This window comes from Bidens hawaiensis, unplaced genomic scaffold, assembly GCF_021521415.1.
Source record: "Bidens hawaiensis isolate Kalapana, Puna unplaced genomic scaffold, B.hawaiensis_p1.1 tig00033930_1, whole genome shotgun sequence".
NCBI classification, from domain to species: domain Eukaryota; kingdom Viridiplantae; phylum Streptophyta; class Magnoliopsida; order Asterales; family Asteraceae; genus Bidens; species Bidens hawaiensis.
Window position 1 is genome coordinate 68,189 of NW_027505303.1, and position 24,099 is coordinate 92,287.

Here is a 24,099-nt window from a genome sequence, read left to right on the forward strand (position 1 = left end):
AAGTCGCTGACGGGACCGACGGCAGTGTGGTGGCATGAGAGAGATGAGGATAGAAGTGGAGGTGTCTGAGTTAATAAAGAGAAAGCTCGTGGAAATATGTCGCCTTGATCAAACCACATAAAATCTCGTGTTTTTATTCTACTTATATCGTCTATGTGTGTATATGATTATTATATTAATATATAGAAACGTACACTACATATCAAAATACTACACAGTACACACATATGCATGGTCTCTTGATTTGAAGTCCACCACATCCACCTCTAACTAAGCTATATTGGACTTAGTCAAGGTGTCTCTTTTCCCCCCTTTAACTCGATGCCCACCCCATGTTACACATGCATAAACAAGGCCCATTGCATGTTACACATACATACAAAAATGATAGCCTCGCAAATGAATAACCACTTCTTTACAATCTATAGTCACTATATAGTCAAAGATGGTTCCCCACACCTCACTTGGAGTAGTGGGCTCTAGACACTTGTTGTCATGGTCATGGCTGGAACACAACTACACGAGGACAAGGATTGACACGACTGCCATCACAACTTTATAAAGTTGTGGAGTAATTTTAATTTTTAAGGGTATCCAGGGTGTTCTCGGCTTCACCATTCAGTTTTGTCGGGTTGGTCAGTTTTGATTTTCTCCATGTTATTTTCGGTTGGGTGATACCGAGGATGGGAGAAGAGAGAGAGCTAGAGAGAGAGAGAGATAGAGAGCAATTCTTATGACCAATTGTATAGTTGCATGCATACAAAGTAGTAGCTTTTAATGTATTAGTGTAGGCTTAGGATACTTTGAGAACTCCTATGAATCGTGAGAACTTTGAGAACTTCTAAGGGTCGTAAGAATTTTAAGAACCACCACAAAAACATGTTTTTATTTATTTATATATATTTAAAAATTTGGAAAAGCTTATATAAAGTTTTAGAAGTATTTTCATTAAAAAAAAGTTTTCACAACTGGGTTTGGTTCTTAAAAGAACCTGACCCTATATATATACGTACATACATACATACAAACATGAGACGTATGGCTTAAATAGATACGGCGATGTGTATGGTAGAGCGTCCTTTGCAACGAGTAGAACATTCTTCATGGGCGGTTAGCATGTCCTTTACGGACGAGTATCATGTCTTGAAAAGGATGAGTGGTAGGTCCTTTATAGATAGTCAGCATGTCCTGACGGGGACGAATGATAAGTCTTACTGACGAACAACATGCTCTTTATGAACGAGTAATAGGTCTTTGTATACGAGTTTGTCCTGAACTTGCGTATAGTTATATTTCTGAATGTATATGGGTTAGTTGGTATTTATGCGTAAGGTACTCTTGTAGTACGAGTGTTGTAGCGTATGGTAGGTACTCTCGTGGTACGAGCAGGAAATGGGTACTCCCGTTATAAGATGTGTTACCATAGGGTAACGTTTGTGTGTCATTAATGTTATGAAGCTAGCACTCGCTCAGGGTAAGCTGAGTTTTGTGTGCATGTCAGTGTTTGGCAGGTAACACTAGAGTAAGGGGTGGTTTAAAGTAGGAGCTATCTGGCATGCAGACTGGCATCCTGACGACAGTTGCTATGTTTATGCTAATTAGTATAGATAAGTCCGTGTGACTTGAGTCGGCATTGTTTGGTTAAAGTCTTCCACTGTAATGTAAGGTGGATTATTCAAGTTATTAAGAACTATGTTGCATGAGTAAACCCAATTTCTGAGACACTTTAAGTTTGGGGTGTTTCAAGTATCACCTAACACAACACCGTATCTAAACCCATAAAATTTGTTTATGAATTAGGAGTGTTTACGATTCGGTTTTCGTGATTTTTGGGTCAAAACGTGAACCAAACCGTTGGTAATGGTTTTTATTTTTGTAAACCAAAACTGAACCATATAACTTTTAAATCGAACCGTTAGTAATGGTTGGGTTCCGGTTTGGTTTCACTGTTTGGGCTTATTGGGTTTTTATACAAGATGCCCAATTAGTTAACGTATGGTATATTAATAGTAAAGTTGTCAAGAATTTATAAAGTTTAGAGTTAAGTGTCATTTTAGTACATGTGGTTTTGCCAACTACGCAACTTTAGTACCTAATCTTTATTTTGTGCAAATTGCTACATCAGTTTCAGAAAACTTGCATTTTTAGTACTTTTTTTCTAACTCCGTCTATTTTTTCCGTTAAGTCAGAGATAATTTGGTAACTTCGTTATTTTCTTTGTTTTTTTCTTTTCTTTTAAACTCTTATATCTTGTAAACCTTAAATCTCCAAATTATAACATCAAAATCCAAATCCTAAATCCTCAAACCCGTTCTCCATATCATTATAGAGTTTGAATTTTTACGATATTTGGGGATTTAGGATTCGGATTTTGATGTTATAATTTGGGGATTTAAGGTTTACAAGATATAAGAGTTTAAAAGAAAAGAAAATAACGAAGTTACCAAATTATCTCTGACTTAACGGAAAAAATAGACGGAGTTAGAAAAAAGTACTAAAAATGCAAGTTTTCTGAAACTGAAGTAGCCATTTGCACAAAATAAAGATTAGGTACTAAAGTTGCGTAGTTGACCGAACCACAAATACTAAAATGGCACTTAACTCTAAAGTTTAACAAGTATACAACAAAATAGCAAAACACAATTTAACCACAAACTGTGAAGTTTATTATTAGTATGCATTTGGGCTTTGCCCATCTTTTTCTTAACTGTCATTATATACTATTTAGTATACATATCTTATATACATAATTTTAAGTTAATTGTGTCCAATAATGTATTTTAATACATATATACATATAAATATAAATATTACAAAAGTTAAAATAATTAGATAATTAAATCAGACGATCCGGTTCAGTTTATACAGTTGCTTTCTCATTAATTAATAATTCTCACAACTATAAGGTCTACTCGACATGAATTAGGCGTTAACGAAACCTTTTTTTTGTTGTAAATCGTAAACAAAACCGTTTGCTACGGTTTGAATAATTTGAAACCAACCGACCGACCGATAGTTACAAAAAAAAAACACCGTGAAACCAAACCAATAACCGGTTTGAATAGTTTCACAGTTTCAAACCAAACCGTGAGCACCCCTAGTCCCCTACTATGAATATCATATCCAGTCTTATACCTTAATAAGAATTTTTTTTCTTTTTCATCCCCAAGAGTATGGATTCCTCATGAATGATGCTATTTTTCATATATGCCAGTTAACTTGTGATTGGATGTCTTCAAAGTTCCCACCTGCTGTTTTGTTTTTTTCTAATGACAAACGACTAAGAGACAAACCTTGTCCCACTTTGGGAGTAAATATATTTTGTATTACAATGATTTATTATTTTTATTATGTATTTATATTATACTTAGTACAAGGACGTAAATATATTTAATTTTCATTTCTCATATTACAAACGCACGTGTTAGCTGTCACACAAAATGAGTTAACTAATTAAATGAGGTTGAAAAGAATTGGGTTTTGTGCGTTCATCTTTTTTCCTTTTCTCGTACAGAGAAAACATTAACATTCATTTATTTTAGAGTGGAGGGGGCGCTGGGCGCATATCGCAATCACCCGCTGGAGCATCAATCACCGGCCACCATGTCATGACAATTATCGTCGGAACCCGTCCATACCTATGTCCCATTACCCGTCGCCTTCATGCTACACGCATAACCATCCTCGCCTTTCTCCGGGTTATACCATCTGGAAAATGTACCCCCCGGATAAAAAGTGTGTAGAACCACCGTTCACGAAATCAAAGCATAACAATAAACTTTAACCATAAATACAAGTGCGGTGAAAAGAAAATTTACATATACATAAAAGTAAATTACACGAAATGAAAAAGAGAACATGACTACATAAGAAAATGAACACTAAATAAGACAAGTGTTGGCTAATGAATTATGTATAACAGAGGTCCCTTGAAACAGATTTCGGGCCACCCAAGTGAATTTGTCTGTCTCCGAGGGTACAATAGCCGAAGCAGTGTGTACTGTCGGGATTAACCTAGTACCCAAACTATACCTGGAGCTAGAGCGTGCAAGTCGGAAACGAGCAAACCGAACTAAATTGTGGTGCGAGGTCGGGTGATTTGTTGCGAGTTGTGTCGGTGTCTTCAGTATGCCCAACAACCCTTCTATATATAGAAAGTGATGTGTGTCTTGTCATCAGACACCCATCACGCTCAAGCGCTGACACGTGGTGTGCTGATTCACCTCACTTTCGGACACATGGAAGTTGACTCACTATTGGACGCGGAACTTGGAAACTGATGGCATACACTCGTTCAGATCACGACACATAGCAAGTAAGTTATCGACACTGACGACACTTGTCTCGACCCGGTGCCACACTTGCAAAAATACTAAGACGGCTCGTTGCAATTCGAAGTGCAAAGTGCACCATCAAAGCGCTCATCGCCCATGCTCGTCGTGTGCTTTGCACCCTTGCTAATGCCGCAAAGTATGTCTTGTCATAGAAGAATATAATCTTGTGAGTCATCAATGCGGGACAAGACCAATTTCCCATTTCACCAATACGGGAAAAGGGTTGAGTTATTCTACAAAGTCCAATAAAAATGAGAAGTGTGAGAAGTCACAATTAATTGACATGTGTCAAGTGATTACCAAAAGAAAAAGGGTATAAAGTAATAGTTTATATTTTCTTTCTCCACATGTTAATCACATGTCAATTCTTCCATCATATTAAAACGTCTAAAACTTTTTCATATGATATTTTTTTTGAAAATCTCCATAATAGCAAGCGTTGTTTTATTTTTAATATGAGTATGACTTTGTTATATAAATATTAAAACAAAAATTATGTGATTGTGTCTTTTTGTTTGTCATTGTGTCTTTTTTTCGTCATTATGTCTTTCTGCTTGTTATTGAGTTTTTTCGTCATTGTGTCTTTCAATGCAATAACACCGTTGTGTAATAATAATATGTAAATATAATGATAAAATAACAACAAATTATCTAATACATAATACACAATGATGAATACATATTACACAATAACTTGAAACGTAAAGCATAATGATGAATACATATAACAAAACGACCTGAAACGTAAAACACAATGAAAACTACATATTACACAATGACATTAACGCAATACACAATGAGCATAATTATACTATTCTTCTCAAATTAATTGAATGCCACATGTCAATCCTGAACAAAAGACAATGAACGTATTACACAGTGACTAAAACACAATGATAAGTAGAAAGACAAATGATGAGCAAAAAGATATAATGGCGAACAAAAAGACACACTGATGTAATATTTATTTTAATTTTTATTTTTGATATGATTGCCAATTGAAAAACACAATAACCAAAATATATATAACACACTGCATAGAAACACGCTTAAAAATACAATGAACAACCAATAGCACAATATACAAAAACCACTACTTTTTTTATTTTAATATAACAATATGACACTCATATTAAAGATAAAAAACACTTGTTATTATAGTGAAATTGTTTTTTAGAAAAAAAATGTTGCATGAAAAAGTTATAGACGTTTTAAAATGATGGAGAGAATTGACATGTGACTTGCATGTGAATAAAGAAAATCAATAAAAGTCGGTTATTATCTTTATGTCATTCCTATCAATTTTTTTCTCTTAATTAATCTCTACAATTCAAATCTAAGATCAACTGATTAAATTTCTTCTCACCATTTTCACTTTTGTTATCCTTTGTATTTTAACGTTATCCTATTTTTCAAAGTTCAAGTTCTTTAGCCACTCATTTTAGATGATCGATATCGCATTCATCTCTATTCTTTGAACCCGTTAATAATTAGTTTATTTGTATCCTTGAACTAATAATTATTATTAGTCCAAAATTTCCAATAAAGTGGTGGGGTGGTGGCAACGGTGGTTGCTGCGGTGAAGCCTCTATATTCATAATTTCTATATATTATAAGAAAAAAAAATAGAGAACACAACTAAAACACCTCGCCTTTCTCCGCGTTATACCACCAGGAAAATGTACATGCCGAGTAAAAAGTGGTGGGGTGGTGGCGGTGCTGCCAGAATACCTGCACCACCCGTTGATGGCGTTGGTGAAGCCTCAATATTCATATTTTCTATATAATATAAAAAAAAGAATATAGAAAACAACTAAAACACCATTACATTACATTAGATTCTCTACGTTAATAGAAAACAGGTTATAGAAAACTGAAATATGCCTTTATAATAAGTCTCATACTCATTCATCTCTAAAGTATGAAGAAAAATATAGTTTTTAACTTAGCTTTCACATCATATTCTTCATACTTTAAAAATATGTAGCAGAGAGTAATGGCAACTCTCTATTTACAAAATGTTATCATTCTATATAATTATGCTGTAAGAAAAAGAAAAAAATAATAAAATAAATGTTTATAAGTAATATATAGATAGAAATAGGGAATGAAATATGAGATTTTTTTTAATATAAACAAAATTAAAGAAAAATAATGTTTTCAGTTAAAATATATAGATAGAGATGAAGAATGGGATGTGAGTTCTTTCATATTCAACTCTTTATAATCTGTTCAGGGTGTATAAATAAAGAAAAATTTAATAAAATAAGTGTTTGTGAGTAAACTAAAGATAGAAATAGAGATAGAAGATTTGATGTGAGAGGTTTTGAAAAGTAAACCGGATATTCAAAGAAAAATGTGTTTTTGTAATTAAATTATAGCAATAACGATGGAGGCTCTAACGTGAATGCTCTTATAATAATACTAAATTATAGAGATTTTCTCTTTCTTTCAATACGAAAAGAGGGATGCTACCGATTTAACAAGTTGAAGGCCCAGTGCAACAAATAAAAACAGTAAACCAAAGATATATGATTGTTGTGTGTGTATATTCGGGTATTTAGGTACTTTGAAACATCATCTCATCAATTTGTATACTTACGAGTAAATATGAGGTGTAATTCATTGACTGGCCGGTGGTTACGAGTAAAATGGGCCCTTATAAGTTACAACTAACAAATTAAATATAAGTCAATATGCATTCCGGAATTATAATTAATTCGTGTGTTCGATTAGGTCTATATTTGCCTCAGGTGAAAACTTTTCCCCTAGAAGTATGGTATATTGCAAAAATGATTAAATCTATGACAAGGTACCACTTTGACAACATAGGGTATACATGTAGTAACGTGATTAGACTGCAACTCAACTATTTGTGACTCAGATTAAAAGCTTTACCTAAACTGTACTGTACTTTAACTAAAATAAAATCATGTCTCTTTAGTCTTTATCTAGGAAACCTCTTTCACATAGTATTTTTTCCACTTAAAGCACAAAGCATTCACTTTCCAAAACTACTTCTTTCTCCCCTTTCAATTTCACACACCCCTTCAAAGTTCAAACCAAGAACATGTCAAATGAAGATGAATTAACACTTTCTTCTTGTGATCCACTAACCGATACCGAATTCCATAACCCGAAAAAGATCGGAACTTGTGATGCCGATAACGAAAATGAACAAGAAGAAGAAGAAGAAACTTTTGAAGGTAATGATGAATCAAGATTGAATCAAGAACTGAATCTCATAGACAGTTTAAATATGGTCACTTCATCAGAAAGTACAACACAATTACAAGCAGCAGATACAAGTGAACCTAGGGTTTTCTCATGCAACTACTGTCAAAGAAAATTCTATAGCTCACAAGCTCTAGGTGGCCACCAAAATGCCCACAAAAGAGAGAGAAACCTTGCAAAAAGAGGACAAAGAATGGGATATTATTATTCAACTCCAATGATTTCAGCAGCTGCAGCTTTTGGTCATGCATATATGCATCAACACCACCACCATGATCAAAACTACACTTCTACTTTTTCATCACTTCCTTTTCATGGCTATAGCAATAACAGATCACTTGGAATTCAGGTACACTCAATGATCCACAAACCTTATAATAATAATTCGAGTTCTTCGTCTAGTTTCAAGAGCTTTTATGGAGCAAAAGGATGGTCATCAAGACCTCATGTTGCTCAGCAACCATCCCATGGTGGTGTTGGGTGGTTTGAAGTGCTTAGAACAGGAATAATAAACAACTCCACCATGAAAAATGAGATTGGTGGTTTATGGTGGCCGGAGTTAGTTAAGGCCAATCAAGATGAGTCCCAAAAACTTGATCTATCCCTCAAGCTCTAGTCAATTCATGTTACATTTTTTTTAAAAATTATCTTTGTGGTTGAGGATCCATTATACTTATGTTTCCTTTACTTTACTTTTGTGTTTATTTTTCTTTTAATTGAAAATAGTGTGTATATTTAGATCTTGGAAAGTAAGATTGTTTCTTTTATGTTTATTTTAGTTTCCATCATTTCTAAGTTTTCTAACCCACCCCCACCAAACAAAAGTGGGGATGGCAAGAAAGAGTGTAGTAGGAAGTGTAGTCCAAAGAATCAACCAGAGAACTATGTACTTTGTATTATTATTAAGATTAATAATATTTATATTCCCCACAAGTCTAGTTTTATTTGTTATTTTGTTAAAATTCAAAATCGAACAAACAATTATATATCCTTTTGGGTTTAGGCGTTTGGCTTGCATTTATGATTTGAAGTGAATAATTGTTATATTTAATTCATTATAAGTAAACACTGATTTTGATGTTGTCATAGTATACACAACGGAGGAACTTCTCGACTTTAATGTATACTAAAAAAGGTGAATTATTTCTTTTTAATGACCGACGGGCGACGAATAAAATCCGGTTATTTGGGATAACCAAAATGAAAAGGCGACCCCATGCACAATGATCACAGACAAACCTGGGTAGCCAAAGCTCCCAATCTCCATTGCAGGAAAAATCAACTAACCGAAGGCCACTTCGGTAAAACCCGATTAGGATCGGATTCAAGCCTGAAACCTTGCGGGCTGCATCCAAATCTTCACTTCTCCTCCAATGTCAGTTGAGCAAAAACTCATTTGAATTTAAAAAAGTATTTTTTATAATTATAATTATAGCTGCAGTAAAATAAGTTGACAAAAAAACAAAACTTTGGAAACAATTTAAAAATTATATTTGTTTATATAGGTTAAGCAAGTTTTTCATTTAAAGTACGTATATATAGATATTTTGTTTTTTGAATGGCAACTCTTTCTTTGTTATTTTTTTTTGTCTATGAGATTTGAATTAGATATGGGTATCTGGTATTGAGTACATATACTAGTATCGTACTGATATATTCGATATTGTAAGTTGTATCCACTTTTCAGAAATTAGTTGTGTTATTTTATGAGTGAGTACTGAATACGATATCAAAACTATCGGTACTCTGTACCAAATATTTATCCCTAAATTGAAATGTTAATTCATTGAAACTACATCAACAAGACTATATAAATAAATTTTACAAATTAACTAGTTAATTAATAAAAAGGTTGCAGAAAAAAAGGGGTTGAAGTGGATTTTGCCTAAACATGATTAATAATAAATTGAAGAATTCAAGATTTGTTTAAAAATGACTAGAAACTTTATTTAGTTTCAGTATGCTGTCTTCTGCTTCCTTCCATCAAGAATTCCCTCATAAAACATCACAAAAAACAAGAAAAATTATGCATTGAAAATGAGGATCTGTCAACATGAACATGTTATGCCCCCAGTCCCCATAAAATAACACAACTAATTTTGAGTTTAAAAACTCAAAGTCTGTTTTTCACGTTTAAAAGTAACACCCATTGTCAGTTCTATAATAATAATAATAATAATAATAATAATAATCAAGGTCGTCTCCGAGAATCGATAAAAAAATTTTTAGCTAAAGATAATAATTTGGGCCTTAAATAAAAGGATTATTTTATTGAGTTTAAACAATTAAAATTTTTAAATAAGTTTACTTGATTATAATTTGGATTGTGCAATTTTTATTTTTATATAAAGATGGACTTAAATTAGTTGAATAATTGGCTTAAACATTAAGAATACATATTCTTTATAAAAAAATCAAGCCTGCGGGAGTGATGACGCATGTGGTCTCTATCCCAAATCTTCACTTTCCTTCCAATGTCAGTTGAGCTAAATCTTATTGGTCTCTCTTTTATGACTTTAAATGATTTGTGTTCTTAAATAGGAAAATAAATATCTTCTAGCTCATACTCATTTCAGCTATGGCAAATCAATCAACAGTGTCTGATTTGCCATATCCCCAACTTTGTTTCTTGTTAACTATATGAAGACTTTTGAACATGTCTATTGTCTTGAGGTTTCTGTTGAGCAAACTTAATTATACACTCCTCTCTGATCCACATTCCACATGCAAAACACTCAAATTGCGTTGATGGTATTTGAGGCTAAATCTCCATATAACCTAATATATCCCATGTAGACTAACGATGTGGTATATATTTGCTTAAGTATTCCTTCCATCCTGGTAGAACAAGAGTGGCTCGATCGAGTACCATTTTAACATTTAGCTCCTAATACCAAGCAAGATCGACAGCTTTTTTTTTGTAGGAAATGACAAGTGATTTGTTTTTTTGGTTATTCAAGTGTAGATTTTCTACGAGGTCATTCAACCTAAAATCCCCCCAACTACTGTTTTCTCCGTTTGTCCACAAACAAAATGCTAAAATGGGATGATAATATTTTAGGTCAAACTTTAAATTCCTTATCTTGGTGGTGGGATAAGGCTTAAGAACCATAAGGTTCTGGGTTCGAATCTCACAAGGGGGTTTTCCCAAGATTTATTAGGTTTCCTCCTGAATTAGGGGTTAGGCATTATTGGAATAAATATAACTTTAGTCACACAAATAATAAACCTTATTAGAATAAATAGAAGACGATATCATAAAAAGAACAAAGATTATAAAAAAAACATCGTGGAAATTGGGCTAAATTTAAGTTGTAATATATGAGTTTGCTTGTATTAAATAAAACTTTGTTTGACTATATTTTAACTATGTAATATATATTTCATAAAACATATCTAATACTAAGTAAGTAAATAATTAACATTCAATATTTACGACCAGCTTCGGTTTCAATCGGAAAACCAAACTGGTGAACAATCTCACAGTTTCAAACGGAATAATGAACACCCACAAATTTGTTACATGATTATCAAAGTATGTGTTTCCTGCTGCATCGCGAGGACACTCTTCTAGTAGATGAACAATATGTGATTTGTCTGAATTGTCATAAAAAAATAAGTTTTTTGTTAATAATATGCAAATACCAAGTTGGTCATAGCTAGGTAGAATAGTTCCACTTGTTTCATGGTTTTTGTGATGTCAATTGACAAAACACAACGATGATACATAAACTAAATAACCTTAAACCTTGTACCATGTATATAAGAACTAATCTTTTATACTTTTACTAACACTTGATTAGATCATAGAAATTGTTATTTCACGATATACAATCTTTTTGAGCTAGGTACATCACACTATGTTAGATTAAACTTACTTTTAATCACTATAAATTGGCAAATTACTTTTTTTATGAATGATTGAACGGCAATTTGGATCACACTGACAGGCGACGTTGAACCACCTGATTATCTTCATTTTCAAAGTATGGCCGGAACCATGGGGTGTTAGGCTGCCAAGTCCTCGAAAGAAACCTCGTACATCAGTTCATCAATCAGTCCCCACTCCACTTCCCGGATCACCCTCAAGAGGAAACTTAGCATATGTTAGAAACTTCATAGCCCAATTTGGAACCCGTATTTTATCACATGTGAAACTTAAACCAAAACATCCATATTTAAATTAGTCATTGGGCGCCTCACTTCAATTACTTGTGCTGGGGATCATTATCAAATAGCAAATTACTTACAATCTGACGTGTTTTAAATCAAATAATAAGTTATTTTTAAGTTTTTTACATCAGAAGTTCAAAACATGTGATTAATTAGCAATTTGTCTTGCAAATTTAAAATTCATAATTGATTTTGAAGTAATTTGTTTAATTTATTTTTTAAGAGTGGAGAAGATTTTATGATTAAAAAAGCCCTAATAATGCAAGGGCCATGAGTACCATTTTATGGAAAATATTATAATAAAAAGTAAATTAATGCTTTGCAGTTAAGTTAAACACATTTAAGTATGGAATGATGCATAATTAATCAAGGTAGGGTTTGTCTTCTTCTATAATATTGTAAGGATTATCTTAAAATAATACGATGTCAAAATCTTACAATCTAAGAGAGATCTCGTTTGTATTTCTCAAGCTCTAAATATCTTGTTGCTTCTCTTTTAGTGGTGGGCAAATATTAAATTAAAATGACTAGCAAGATCCTAGTGCATTTACAAATATCGATAATTTTAGGTAGACAAAAACTTAAAAAAACAATATTAAAATGATTCAATTAATCAAGATTCTGATCTTGCCAATTGCCATCTCTTATCCAAAAGGAAAATGCCTTCCTTGATATCGTCAATCACTTTTTTCAGGATGTAATCTAATTGAATTTTTTTTCTACCTCACTTTCTATATTGTTATCGATATGGAAACAAATCGAATGAATACATGAAGAACACAAGAAAGCCTAGATTACGATCTTATTGAATCACACCCTAAAACATACAATTGATTTGGGGTTTACAACCTCGAAAGAATTGAAAAAATAAACGAATTAAAGAAATATTTTCAGAAAACGAAATCGAAACAAGAGAGATTGATCATAGCCGTCTTTTTTTCTTATGTTTACTTATAACCACCTCTTATGAGCTATCTAACAAACTAGCTTGTGCACTTGACACGTTACACCCCTCAACTATGTAAGTTGTAAGAAAACAACCTAAATGTGATATCTTCTCAGTACGTTCTCACAACTTAACTATGGTATGAGGTTATTACCAAATTAACCCCTAAAGTTTAACTCGCCATTTAACTGTTGCTAACGAACCTTTAAGAACTTTGACTTATTAAACCATTGTCGCTCACCAGTTGACAACATTTGACCTTGATCACATCTAACATTCTTAACACATATGAAACATAGCGTTGCCACCATTAATGCTTGAACCAACTTCCTCAAAGGTTTGGCTATGTTTAGGGACTTTGGAAATTCATTAACCTCCAAAACAAAGTTTCCTGATGGCGGTGAGAAGCTACACCATACTTGTATGTTGTTCCAAATCACCTTTGCAAACTTTCAAGACACTAGGAGCAAATTTTTCTTTGTATATTGTATAGAGGGAAAATGGGAATGGGTTTGTTTTTCCAAGAATTCAAAAGTTTCCCAAGGAGAAAACGGAATGAACGAGATTCATAGTAAAGGTTCTCCTTCTTATATTATAATCTGAAAAAGTTTAAAATCTCTTGGTAACCATATATCTCAAGAATTTTCAATCTAACACTCTTGTCAAGAACACCTAGATAATATAAAACCATTGGAAGCAATATTCAAACCTAAGACCTCAGCTAGATTGGAATATGTATTTTCGTTGGACCACCCCTTGAATGTTACAAAGCTAGTTTTTTGCACTTATAACATATGCATTATGGTATTTTTGTACTTAAAAGACTAATTTATTTGCACTTGCAATGACATATACTTGTTTAATCTTTAGCATGTAAATGTTTGAGTTTAATTTAAATATTCTCAATTATAAGATTTATAAACTTTTAAGTGAATTGATATGTAAGAGCATTCACATTCCCTCCATCATGTCATCCCCTACCTTCAAACAAAAATAAAATAAAATAAAATACTCTACTCCATCCACCATTTCTCCACACATATCATAAGTTATTAAAAAAACTATTACACTAATTTTTCATATATGAAAAACTACTATTCATTCTTTATATTATGTGAGTGTATAAAATCAAGAAAAATAATAATAGAAATGTTTAGGAGTAATATAAAGATAAAAGCAGGGAATGTGATGTAGTGGAGTTTTTGAAATGAGAAATAAATTATAAGAAATAAGATTTTTATTTATATTATAAGGTAGAATATTGTAAAGGGTATGTTAATGCTCTAAAAGGAAGCATAGAGAGCAACTAATTTCTAGCTTGCATTGCATATTTAAAGGAGTAATATTGGTTTCAAACCTAATTTGTTTTAGAATTTAAATACAAATACAAACCATTTAAACAAATTAAGACATGTTTGCTAATTGCTATTCGTATTTAATGTGTGTAGCCTTTTGTTGTAATTGATATGTTGTTCCAGAAGGGCTTTGTCAATGTTTTAAAGCGGGCTTGTATGGTATGACAAAATAATAGAATTTGGATTGGGCCCTCAACATTATTAAGTATCTAACCATGTCCTTTTATTTTCCGGGCTTCCAGAGTTCCAAGCTATTATTCGTCATCACGGATTCACGTCACGTGGGCCCAACTAAAATGGTTAGCACTTTTCAAACGGTTGTTTGGTTTTTTGTTAGCTTAAGTTTTATTGATAATTAACATTTTCAAGTTGTTGTTTTAATTTTTGTTTGAAAAAGTTGGTTTGTTCAATTATTGTTTATACCTCACAAGAATTTTCAAATGATACAAGAGCATGAAGAACTCTTCTGAGCCGTTTTAACTTTTTATCAAGGGTAAAGCTAGAGGTGAAAAAAAAAAACCGAACCCGGAACCGGTTTTTTTAATACCCGGGGTTTTAATACCCGAACCCGTACCCGAACCTACCCGTAGGGTACGGATAGGGTATGCATTTCGGTACTAAAACTCGAACCGGAACCGGACCCGGACCCGATTTGTACCCGGTAATACCCGAAAACCTAAACCGGTTTCATACCCGGAACATGGTTTTCCAACACCCGAAACCGTGTACTTAAAATACCAGATGCATACCTTAAAATACCCGAAAAATACCCCTAAAAAGTGCAACATTTTAAAAATCAAATCTATACCCGGAGAAAAGCCCGAAAAACCCCCCACAAATAGTGTTTTTCCAATACACGAAAATAAGGTATTCAAATACACGGTTTAAGAATACCCGGTTATATACCCGAACCCGATGCATAGGGTATGGTTTTTAGAGACAATACCCAGACCCGAACCCAACCCGGTTATTTCCAATACCTGGTCATACCCGAACCCGGTTCTATACCCGAATCCGGGTATTTGAAAAACCTGATTTATGCACCTCTAGGTAAAGCCCTATTGTGGCCTAATATCATTAGTAATTAAATACAAAATGATGGAGTTACATATATCCCCATCTAAAGTAACAAAATTGCATATTTCCTTACATACAAAATTAAGTAGACTAATTAAATAAGATAATGGTATTATGGGTAACTTTGTATCACCCTTACATAACTACCTCTTAAGTAAGAACTAAGAACTATGATGACCAGAATCTTTATCTATATCTCTGTTTGGCAAGTGCTAAGTCATTAAGTGTTGAACTAATTCTGAGCCAGTAAGTGTTGTTTGGTTGGACATTTGAATAATTGTGTAGAATGACTAATTTACCCTCCGATTATTTCATGCTTATTGAAATATATCTGTTTTGTTAGAGCTCTTAATAATTGAACTAAATGACCAAACTTTTATTATAACCAACCAAAATACATTTTAAACAAACTTTCACTATAATCAACCAAAATGCATCATAAAAATAGTTCACCAAAACATCGACATAAATAACTTAAACACGACAACTTACATATATAATGTTACTCTATTTTAATTATAAAACAACAATCAACAAACACCTCAAGATTTTTTTTATATATAATAAATGTAGTAAACATCAACTTAAAACACATTCTACAAATAGCGGATTAGACCTAAAGTCTTGTGTGTTCTTATGTAATCTCGAGCACTTGATCTTTCGCCATAACTTAACCTAAGTGTTTGCTAATTCTGCCACAACGTCAGCATTCCTTATATGCTCATAAAATCTGCTTCTTTATATTGACTTGGTATCCGCTCGAGCCATAAACTTGATCTTCAAACATCAAGACAAACATAAGCATTCCCTAAGGCATATTCATATTACAGGCCCAAATCTTCTTTTTAAAGCAAACATGTTAGCTCGTTCGATACCAAATACCCTCACATGTTGCTAACAACACATATACAACTATAATACACCATAGAATTCAATACTTTAATTCAATTTACACTTAGAACTCGTCCCAACACGAGTTCTATCATTCGAATCCTAATTGTACAAAAACGAATGAGTTACATAGTCGAAAACTGTAAATCCAAAAAGTAGTTAACTACAAAATAACTTCTTAAGGGTTACCAATATATAAGAACGCGTCACACGGGTCTTACGTTGATTTCCCATAATTTTGTTGAAACTATAAACTTTCAGTTTGAAGACAGACTCGCGCAGCTGTAGCAATTTAATGTTTACCCTCACTTACGATAAGTGTTTCACTTCAAGCTAAAAATCTGAGTAAAATAAACTTAGAGGTTTATATATATATAAAGAGGCAAGAAAACTATTTGTGTTTCTTATAGTTACTTTAAAAAAAAGTGAAGAAACATGGATCTACTCCCCTTGACGGGTCCTAGATCCAATGAGTCAACAAGGTAGGATATGGTTAACTGCTAACATGATATGAACCCGATTGCCTAAAGTCCAGTGACGAACACCTGCAAAACAGACACCGTGAGCTCGTTACGGGAAGGACAAGAGGGAGGGTCTTCCCGTAACCACCCTCCGGCGTGAGAATAAGTACGATTCTGTAGAAGATAAGCACTTATGTAAATTGAGAGAGTACAGTGGGAGTGAATGAATACCTCATGATGATTGAGAGAGTATTTATAGCCGAAGGGTGTGGGAAGAGTGATTGGGCCAGCTTTCCTTAAGAAGATGCTCTTCGTAACCACATGGACACGTGTCCTCTCTTGATAGGTTCGGCTTATACGTTGCATGTGCATGTATAACCACCTGGACACGCGTCCTCTTGATATAGGTTGATGGGCAACACTGGCCATGTGCACGGTTATAACGGCCTTGCCTGGTGTCCTTTACTGATTGGTTGAGAGATCACGTATTGCTCAAGAAAGCATCTTGGTAAGTCTTCTAGAAGATAATTGGTTATTGACAACTGTCCCGGAGCATTACATCGTGGTTATTTATGCGGAAGTATGTTCCTTTCTTGCGGATGACCTTTGAGGGTGCTATGATGTTTCCGCATGTGTTATCAACACATGAGGGTGTTTCTTCCTCAAATGATTTGTGCGGATGGTTTGTATGCCCCGCGGGTGCCTTATGAGGGACTTCTAGTTAACCCGCGAGTATTGCTTTAGGGTATTTGAGTCTTTTTAGTACCATACCTCTATAAAAAAAAATTAACTTTTGTATATAATTTATATAAATCTAGGCTGTAAGAAATACTTATGATTATAAATGCCACGTCATTCGATGAATACATTATGTAAATTTCAAGACCTAACTCTCAAAACCACCGACTAGTGTAAACTAAGCCGTAAAGATCTCAAATCGACAAATTTTTTTCGGCTTGAACAACTTGATATGTTTCAATCTTTTTAAACATCCCTACCACCCATACCATCGTTGGTCAGGATGATATATGATATTCTTGGGACCAACTTCCAACTCAAAATCAAACCAAACTAACCTAACCTTTTTATTGTTGTACGATCTTATTTCATTTTATCGATTAATAGCTCCTAATCATAACCACAAATATTTTTAAAGTATCTACAAACTGAACATACATTATTGTTTTTTTACATCAAAGAATTTAAAATACCCTTAAAATAAACAACTTTAAACTTCATAATCAATCCCACATATTCAACATCAAAAGACAATAAACACTTTTAATAACCACCATCTTAATTATTTAAACTTATAATTGAAGCTATGAAAACAAACGACATGACAGCTTAAAAAGGTTTAGCAAACCATTTAATACACGTATCTCGACCACTATTTTATATAAAAAAATTCAAATTATATTCTATCATCCCCAAAGCAACAGAAAAAGCAAAAATAAAGCAATAGTTTCTTCAAATTAAAGTCATTTAATAATATTATTAATAACAATATTAATTTATTAACTTTCAATGTGGTATAGTGATATGAAACATAAGTTCTTCAATAGAGATTCGGGTTCGATCTTCAAATACAACACTTTAAGGTCATGGGTGGCTTCATGAAAAAGACCTGGATTTTTGTGATCTCCACTTCGATCCTGAGAGCGACCTGGTTTTACCACCAGTGTGCCTACGGACGGGTGGCATTTTCACAGAACTAGAAATAACTTAGCGGTGTTTAAGGACCTCGTATGGTTGGATTGGGTCCGCACCATGTATGAACTATGAAGTACTTAGACCACGCGTACTCATTCAAAGTTATGGTGTTTTCACTCCAAAACGTCGAGGGCACCCCCCCACCCCCACCCGGCGTTTTTGAGGGAGCGTTTCCTAAAAAAAACACGAGTTCGGCTCTTGTTGTAGGAGATTTGTGACGTTTTAGTAACTACGCCGCTTTTTGCAAAACTCTCTGTTAATGACGGGGATGTCACATGGTACAAAATGTGTAAGAGTGAAACGTTTTTACTATACAATGTTAGGCAATTGTTTGTTTCCATACGTTAAAGTAAATCAATTAATCATAGTTTTTTCGAATTAAAGTAATTTAATAATAAGATTAATAATATTAGCCGCCGATGTAACCTAAGCAGTCAAATTAAATTCCACCAATTTCTTCTCAACTCAACATCGACTACTATATGTATGTATGTATGTATGTATGTATATGCTGATTAAAGCATGAAAATCCATTTTCTATTACAAAAAGCAAACCCCAATTCGAATCCCAATCAACCCACCTTAAAACCTCCTCATTTCTCGTTTCCCACCGATAAATTTTTGTGGGTTTTGTGGAAATGAAGGCGTACCGTAATGGGTTTCTTTCAAAAACCCAAAAAGTTCGATAATTTCACAAACCCATCTCAAGTTAACAATCTTTTTTGTTGAAATTTTTGTGGGTTTTGTGCGATTGGATGTGTTCTATAATGGGTTTGTTTGGATTTTGAAAATGATGATAGAAAGTGTTTGAATTTGGATTTAGTTTGAGTTTTGTGGATCAAGAAGATGCTGGGCATGATTATTCCTAGAAAGAAGAAGACAGGGACTGTGCCTGTGTATTTGAATGTGAATGATCTCACTCCCATTAATGGTTATGCTTATTGGGTTGGTCTTGGTGTTTATCACTCTGGTGTTCAAGGTTGTCTTCTTCAAATTCTGTTTCTTGATTTTTTTTTATTATTTTTTTTCGTTTAATTGATATAAAGTTTATAAATTGATTGAAAAGTTACAAGCTTTGTGTTTTGTTTCCGATAATTTCAACAATTTGAGCTCTCAAATATCAAATTGATCATGTTATCGTTGTTATGATTCCGTAAGAACTTAGTTTTTTGATTAATTGTTTTAAAAGATTATGCTTTTGCAAGAATAATTTATCAAGAAAATGCAAGATTATATTTTTTTACCTGTGAAATTCTACTGAAGAACATAGTTAGAATCAAGATTGTAACAAAGTGTGATTCTTGATATGTGGCAGTTCATGGTGTAGAATATGCATTTGGTGCGCATGAACACTCGACAACCGGGATATTTGAAGTGGAGCCTAGAAAATGCCCGGGATTCACATTTAGGAAATCTATTTTAATTGGACGAACGGATTACGGCCCACTAGAAGTTCGGTCGTTTATTGAAACATTAGCAACCGAGTTCACCGGAAACAGTTATAATCTCATTACAAGAAACTGTAATCACTTCTGCAATGATATGTGTCTAAGGTTGACCAAAAAGCCGATTCCTAGTTGGGTCAACAGACTCGCTCGACTTGGTAAGATCCCAAATTTCTTATATTTTTCATTATTCATACTTTCTTTTAATTTCATTTATTAGTTAATAGTGCATTTCAAGATTTATGAATTGGTTCAACTTTTGGTTGAACTTGCCTTGAAAGTCATTTGCACCTTCTTAGAAGTTTGAATTTAGAGGAAAACTTCAACATTAAGTTGTAACATGACTTAATTATAGTTTGCACAAAGGTATTTGACTAGTTGGAATCTTGTTGACAGAAGTTATTTGTAAATTGAAGCCTGATAATTTTCCAATAGGTGAAAATATGTTTGGACTTTAATATATTGACAATTAAAACTTTTAAGAGTATGTTTAGAACTTTAGATGCAATTTTGGTGGCTTCTTAGCATATGCTCATAGTTTCTGTTCCATGAGCTAAGAGAAGACTTTTGACTTTTGAGGTCAAGTCTGATTACCTTAAATTTACAAAAGTAGATTAATATTTTTCATAAATTATAGGCAGTTTCTGTTTTTTTGACTTTTAATATATAGTCAATGATTTGCCCATAAGTTTCATATTATTACCATTATAACCTCGTATCGTCATACAATGTCATTAGACAGTGTTCTTGAGTAGCATGTATACCTTTTTATTATTATTTGGAGTTAACATCATTAATTAATTTCTTTATGGATGTTCATGTTCTTGTGCACCAGCCACCAAACATGTTTAGATACACTTTAGTGGACCAAGGCGAATTTCCACGTGATCCAATGTTTATGATCATTAGAACCCATGAATCAAGATTACCTTTTTCTACTAAATAAACATCTACATTAAAGATACAAACACAAATATGGATTTATGGATCTTGTTTGTCTTTCGTTTTCGGTGCTCTGTTATCACGTGTTAAAAACAATAGATTACAACTAATGATTTGTTTAATCATTGTGAATTTTGAAGGTTTTCTTTGCAATTGCGTCCTTCCTGCAAGCTTAAACGACACAAAAGTGACACAAGTTCGAGCTGAAGACGATTCCAACACTGATAAAAAGCTTAGAACCCGATCAAACCGGTTTGCATCAACTTCTAAACCTCAACCACAAGTAACGTCTCGTTCTTCAAGTTCATCAACAACAAAAACAAATGTGAAACCGTTAACAACCAGTAAGTGTGACAAAAAGTAATCTTTATTTGTTGAAGATGAACAATAATGCATAATATGATCACAAATTTGTTGAAGTTGAAGGATATGTTATAAAGATAAGTGTTTATTTGTTTTCTTTTTTTTTTATAAAAGGGGCAGTTTTATTTTGGATTTGAAGTTGGTGGAATGTATATGCAGCCCCATAATTAATGAATGTGAATCTAGTCAGGGTTCAAACGGCAGTTAAGTTGCTTTCTAGCATATTGTTATGGGGAGTCAATATTTTATTATTTTTATGGTATTGCCATTGGGATTTACATGGTGAGAGTCCTGTCCTCTCCATGTGATGGGGGTATTTATTGTTATTTTCTTGGTCCAAGAAGATATGCAAAATTACATGGTGAGAGTCCTGTCCTCTCCATGTGATGGGGGTATTTATTGTTATTTTCGTGGTCCAAGAAGATATGCAAAATTAAAGTTCTAAATATTATTTGAATATGTTAAAAATATTTATGTATGTATATTATATCAACCATAGTAAACAGTGGGGAAGGCTCTGTCAATAATGATGGGTCTTCTAACAATGTGTACGTTAGTTATGTTCTTTCCCTTTCAGAATGTAATGAATTCTTACTGATTTTGATGTATAAATGAGAACATACATGACAATCCAAATGTGAAATCTGGACTTTCTTTTGTCATGAAATATGATTAGTTGGTGTCATGAAGCTTTTGAAGCATTCAACTTGTCATTGTACAGTAGGGTACTATACTTGCATCTGTTCTTGTTTTTTTTTTTTTTTTTCTTGTGATATTGCCATGTTAACATTTACCTAATTTGAAGCCAATGATCTTGATTGTGATTAATCCTGACTATACACTCTTACGCATTTATATAATTCTGGTTATGGACAGCATCGGGTACGGATACAAGTATCCTGGGAATAGTTCGATTCCAATTAAAGTTAAATATTTTGTATGGCGATTTTTGTTAGATAGAATCCCAACCAAGGAGGTGTTAATAAACCAGAGTAAATATGACAGATCTCAATTGTGTGTTTTGTGGTGAGCATCCGAAAGACGCGAATCATCGAATGGCAAATTACAAATGGGTTAACATAGTATGGTCGGTAATACAATCCCGGTTAAGAACCATTCAACAATAAATATGTCTCGTGACGGGTGAGCAAGGTTCGGTTTGGTTGTTGGGTGAAACTCAAACCGAAACCGAAGCTATCGGTTATTTTAGAATACCAACCGATTGGTTTTTGATTATTCGATTATTCGGTTATTTTCGGTTTCGGTTATTTCCGTTTTTTTAATTGTGAGTAGACATTACAAAAAAGAAAAGAATTCAAAAACATAGAATACCTCATATATATTGAATTCAAAATACAAAAAATAGACACGTGTTACGTGAAACCAAACAAATACAAAGTTGTTTGAGTAGTAGAGTATAAAATTTAACAAAGTTATTAATAAAAGAAAGACTAAAAGTTTGGCCTGTATCTTCATTCATTATCTTATTCATCTTCAAAGTTTAAAGTATCTTCATCATCTTCATAATCCTTATTACCGTCAATGGTAGATTCTTTTTGTGTTTTGTTTCCGGTCACAACATCTTAAAAAAATACGTAGAAAACATAGGTTCGATTAATCGGTTCGGTTCGGTCTTTTTCTTTTTTTAAATGGATAACCGAACCTAAACCAAAAAATCGGATTTTCGATAAACTAATAAATTAACCGTCGGTTAGTGCTTCAATTCGGTTTTTCGGTTATTCGGTTTCGGTTTGGTTAATTCGGTTTTCTGCTCGCCCCTATGTCTCGTTAGAGAAGTTGGTAAGTGATATTAAAGCTATCTCCTTTTTTTGGATTAATCATGGATACAATATGGCAAACTTGGATTGTGAGAAGTGGTGCCGTTGAACTTCATTTTTCCTTTGTAAAAGTTTTGTTTTGTTTCTTCTACTTCGTTTTGTGACCTTGTGCCTTTTGGGCTCCGGCTTCTAGCGGGAGTTTCTTTTGGCTTTATAATATAACTAGATTTTTTATCTATGTGAGTTGTGCCGGAATTGTCGGACGTGAATTAAATGACAAATTGACGTGAATTCAATTGGTAGTAGTTATGTTCGATACGATACTAGAATAAAACAAATAAATAAATTTGTCAAATTAATATATGAAAATAAATTGAAATTTTTACAAAACCTGCCAATGACGACAATTTCTGTGATTTGTCGAATAGAAGTTGGATATATAAGATTTGTCTGTGGGCAGTGACGGAAGATATTGTGGGCTGAGCCCCCCAATGCTATTGGTTTTTTATGACCAGTGTTTTTATGAATTTTAATTCAACATATACCTAGGTTAGAAATTTATTTAATAAATGAATACTTAAATACTTTTTGATATAAAAAAGTTTCCCATAAAAGATTAATGCATAATTAGCCCTCTGAGTTAAAGCTTGTAGAAGAATAATCGTAAGACTATGTATGATGGTTATAATATAAGGGCATGTTTAATGTCACATTATTGCCAACTAGTGATTTTAACTTCACCCTTTCATAATGATGTTAGTTGATTTAATTGGAAATATGAATACCATCAACTTAATCACCCTTTTATCTTGGAAATAGCCCTCAAGGTCAAAAGAAATTAAGCCAAGCCCGTTGAAGATTTGGCAAATTGACGGTTAGGCGTCCACATAATTGATTTGGCGCCCCCATGTGCTTACGTGGAATGGGGTTGGCGACCCTCTCCTCTTCATTACACACAACCTAATAACAATTTAAACACTATAAAGTTTAACACCAAATATCCTAGTGTATAAATTTAAGAGATAGTAAATACAAACATGATGATTTTAGATTATGATCTTTAAATCGCATGGTAAGTAGAAATAGATTATTTGTATTACAGAAAACCAAGAAAAATAAATGATTTGCAAAATAATATAAAGGTTCTATATATTGTTTAGAACGAAAACTTGTGTAAAATATATAGAGGATTAAGTTTCTCATAACTCATAAGCATATTTCATTTTATCATAAGAACTTGAAAATATGTTGAAAGAATCCTTTTTATAGGGGATTACCTCAAACAGGTTTTGTATTATACCTTTACTTATAAAAGATAAATTCTTCTATAACCTCTACTATGTTTATGTAACAAGTTTTAACGTAATTGATGTGTTTACAGTCGATG

The 24,099-nt window shown here is 33.1% G+C and overlaps 2 protein-coding genes across 2 annotated transcripts; both read left to right on the plus strand.

Moving 5' to 3' along the window:
- The first annotated feature begins 7,317 nt into the window (after positions 1 to 7,317).
- LOC143612225 (zinc finger protein 1-like) lies at positions 7,318 to 8,207 on the plus strand. Its single transcript, XM_077086261.1, has one exon. The coding sequence runs from the start codon at positions 7,405 to 7,407 to the stop codon at positions 8,182 to 8,184; it is 780 nt and encodes a 259-aa protein (XP_076942376.1). The 5' UTR covers positions 7,318 to 7,404; the 3' UTR covers positions 8,185 to 8,207.
- Positions 8,208 to 18,888: 10,681 nt separating this feature from the next.
- LOC143612221 (deSI-like protein At4g17486) lies at positions 18,889 to 21,281 on the plus strand. The gene is made up of 3 exons (XM_077086257.1): positions 18,889 to 19,163; positions 19,500 to 19,787; positions 20,712 to 21,281. The coding sequence occupies exons 1-3, from the start codon at positions 19,031 to 19,033 to the stop codon at positions 20,933 to 20,935; spliced, it is 645 nt and encodes a 214-aa protein (XP_076942372.1). The 5' UTR covers positions 18,889 to 19,030; the 3' UTR covers positions 20,936 to 21,281.
- The last annotated feature ends 2,818 nt before the right edge of the window (positions 21,282 to 24,099 follow it).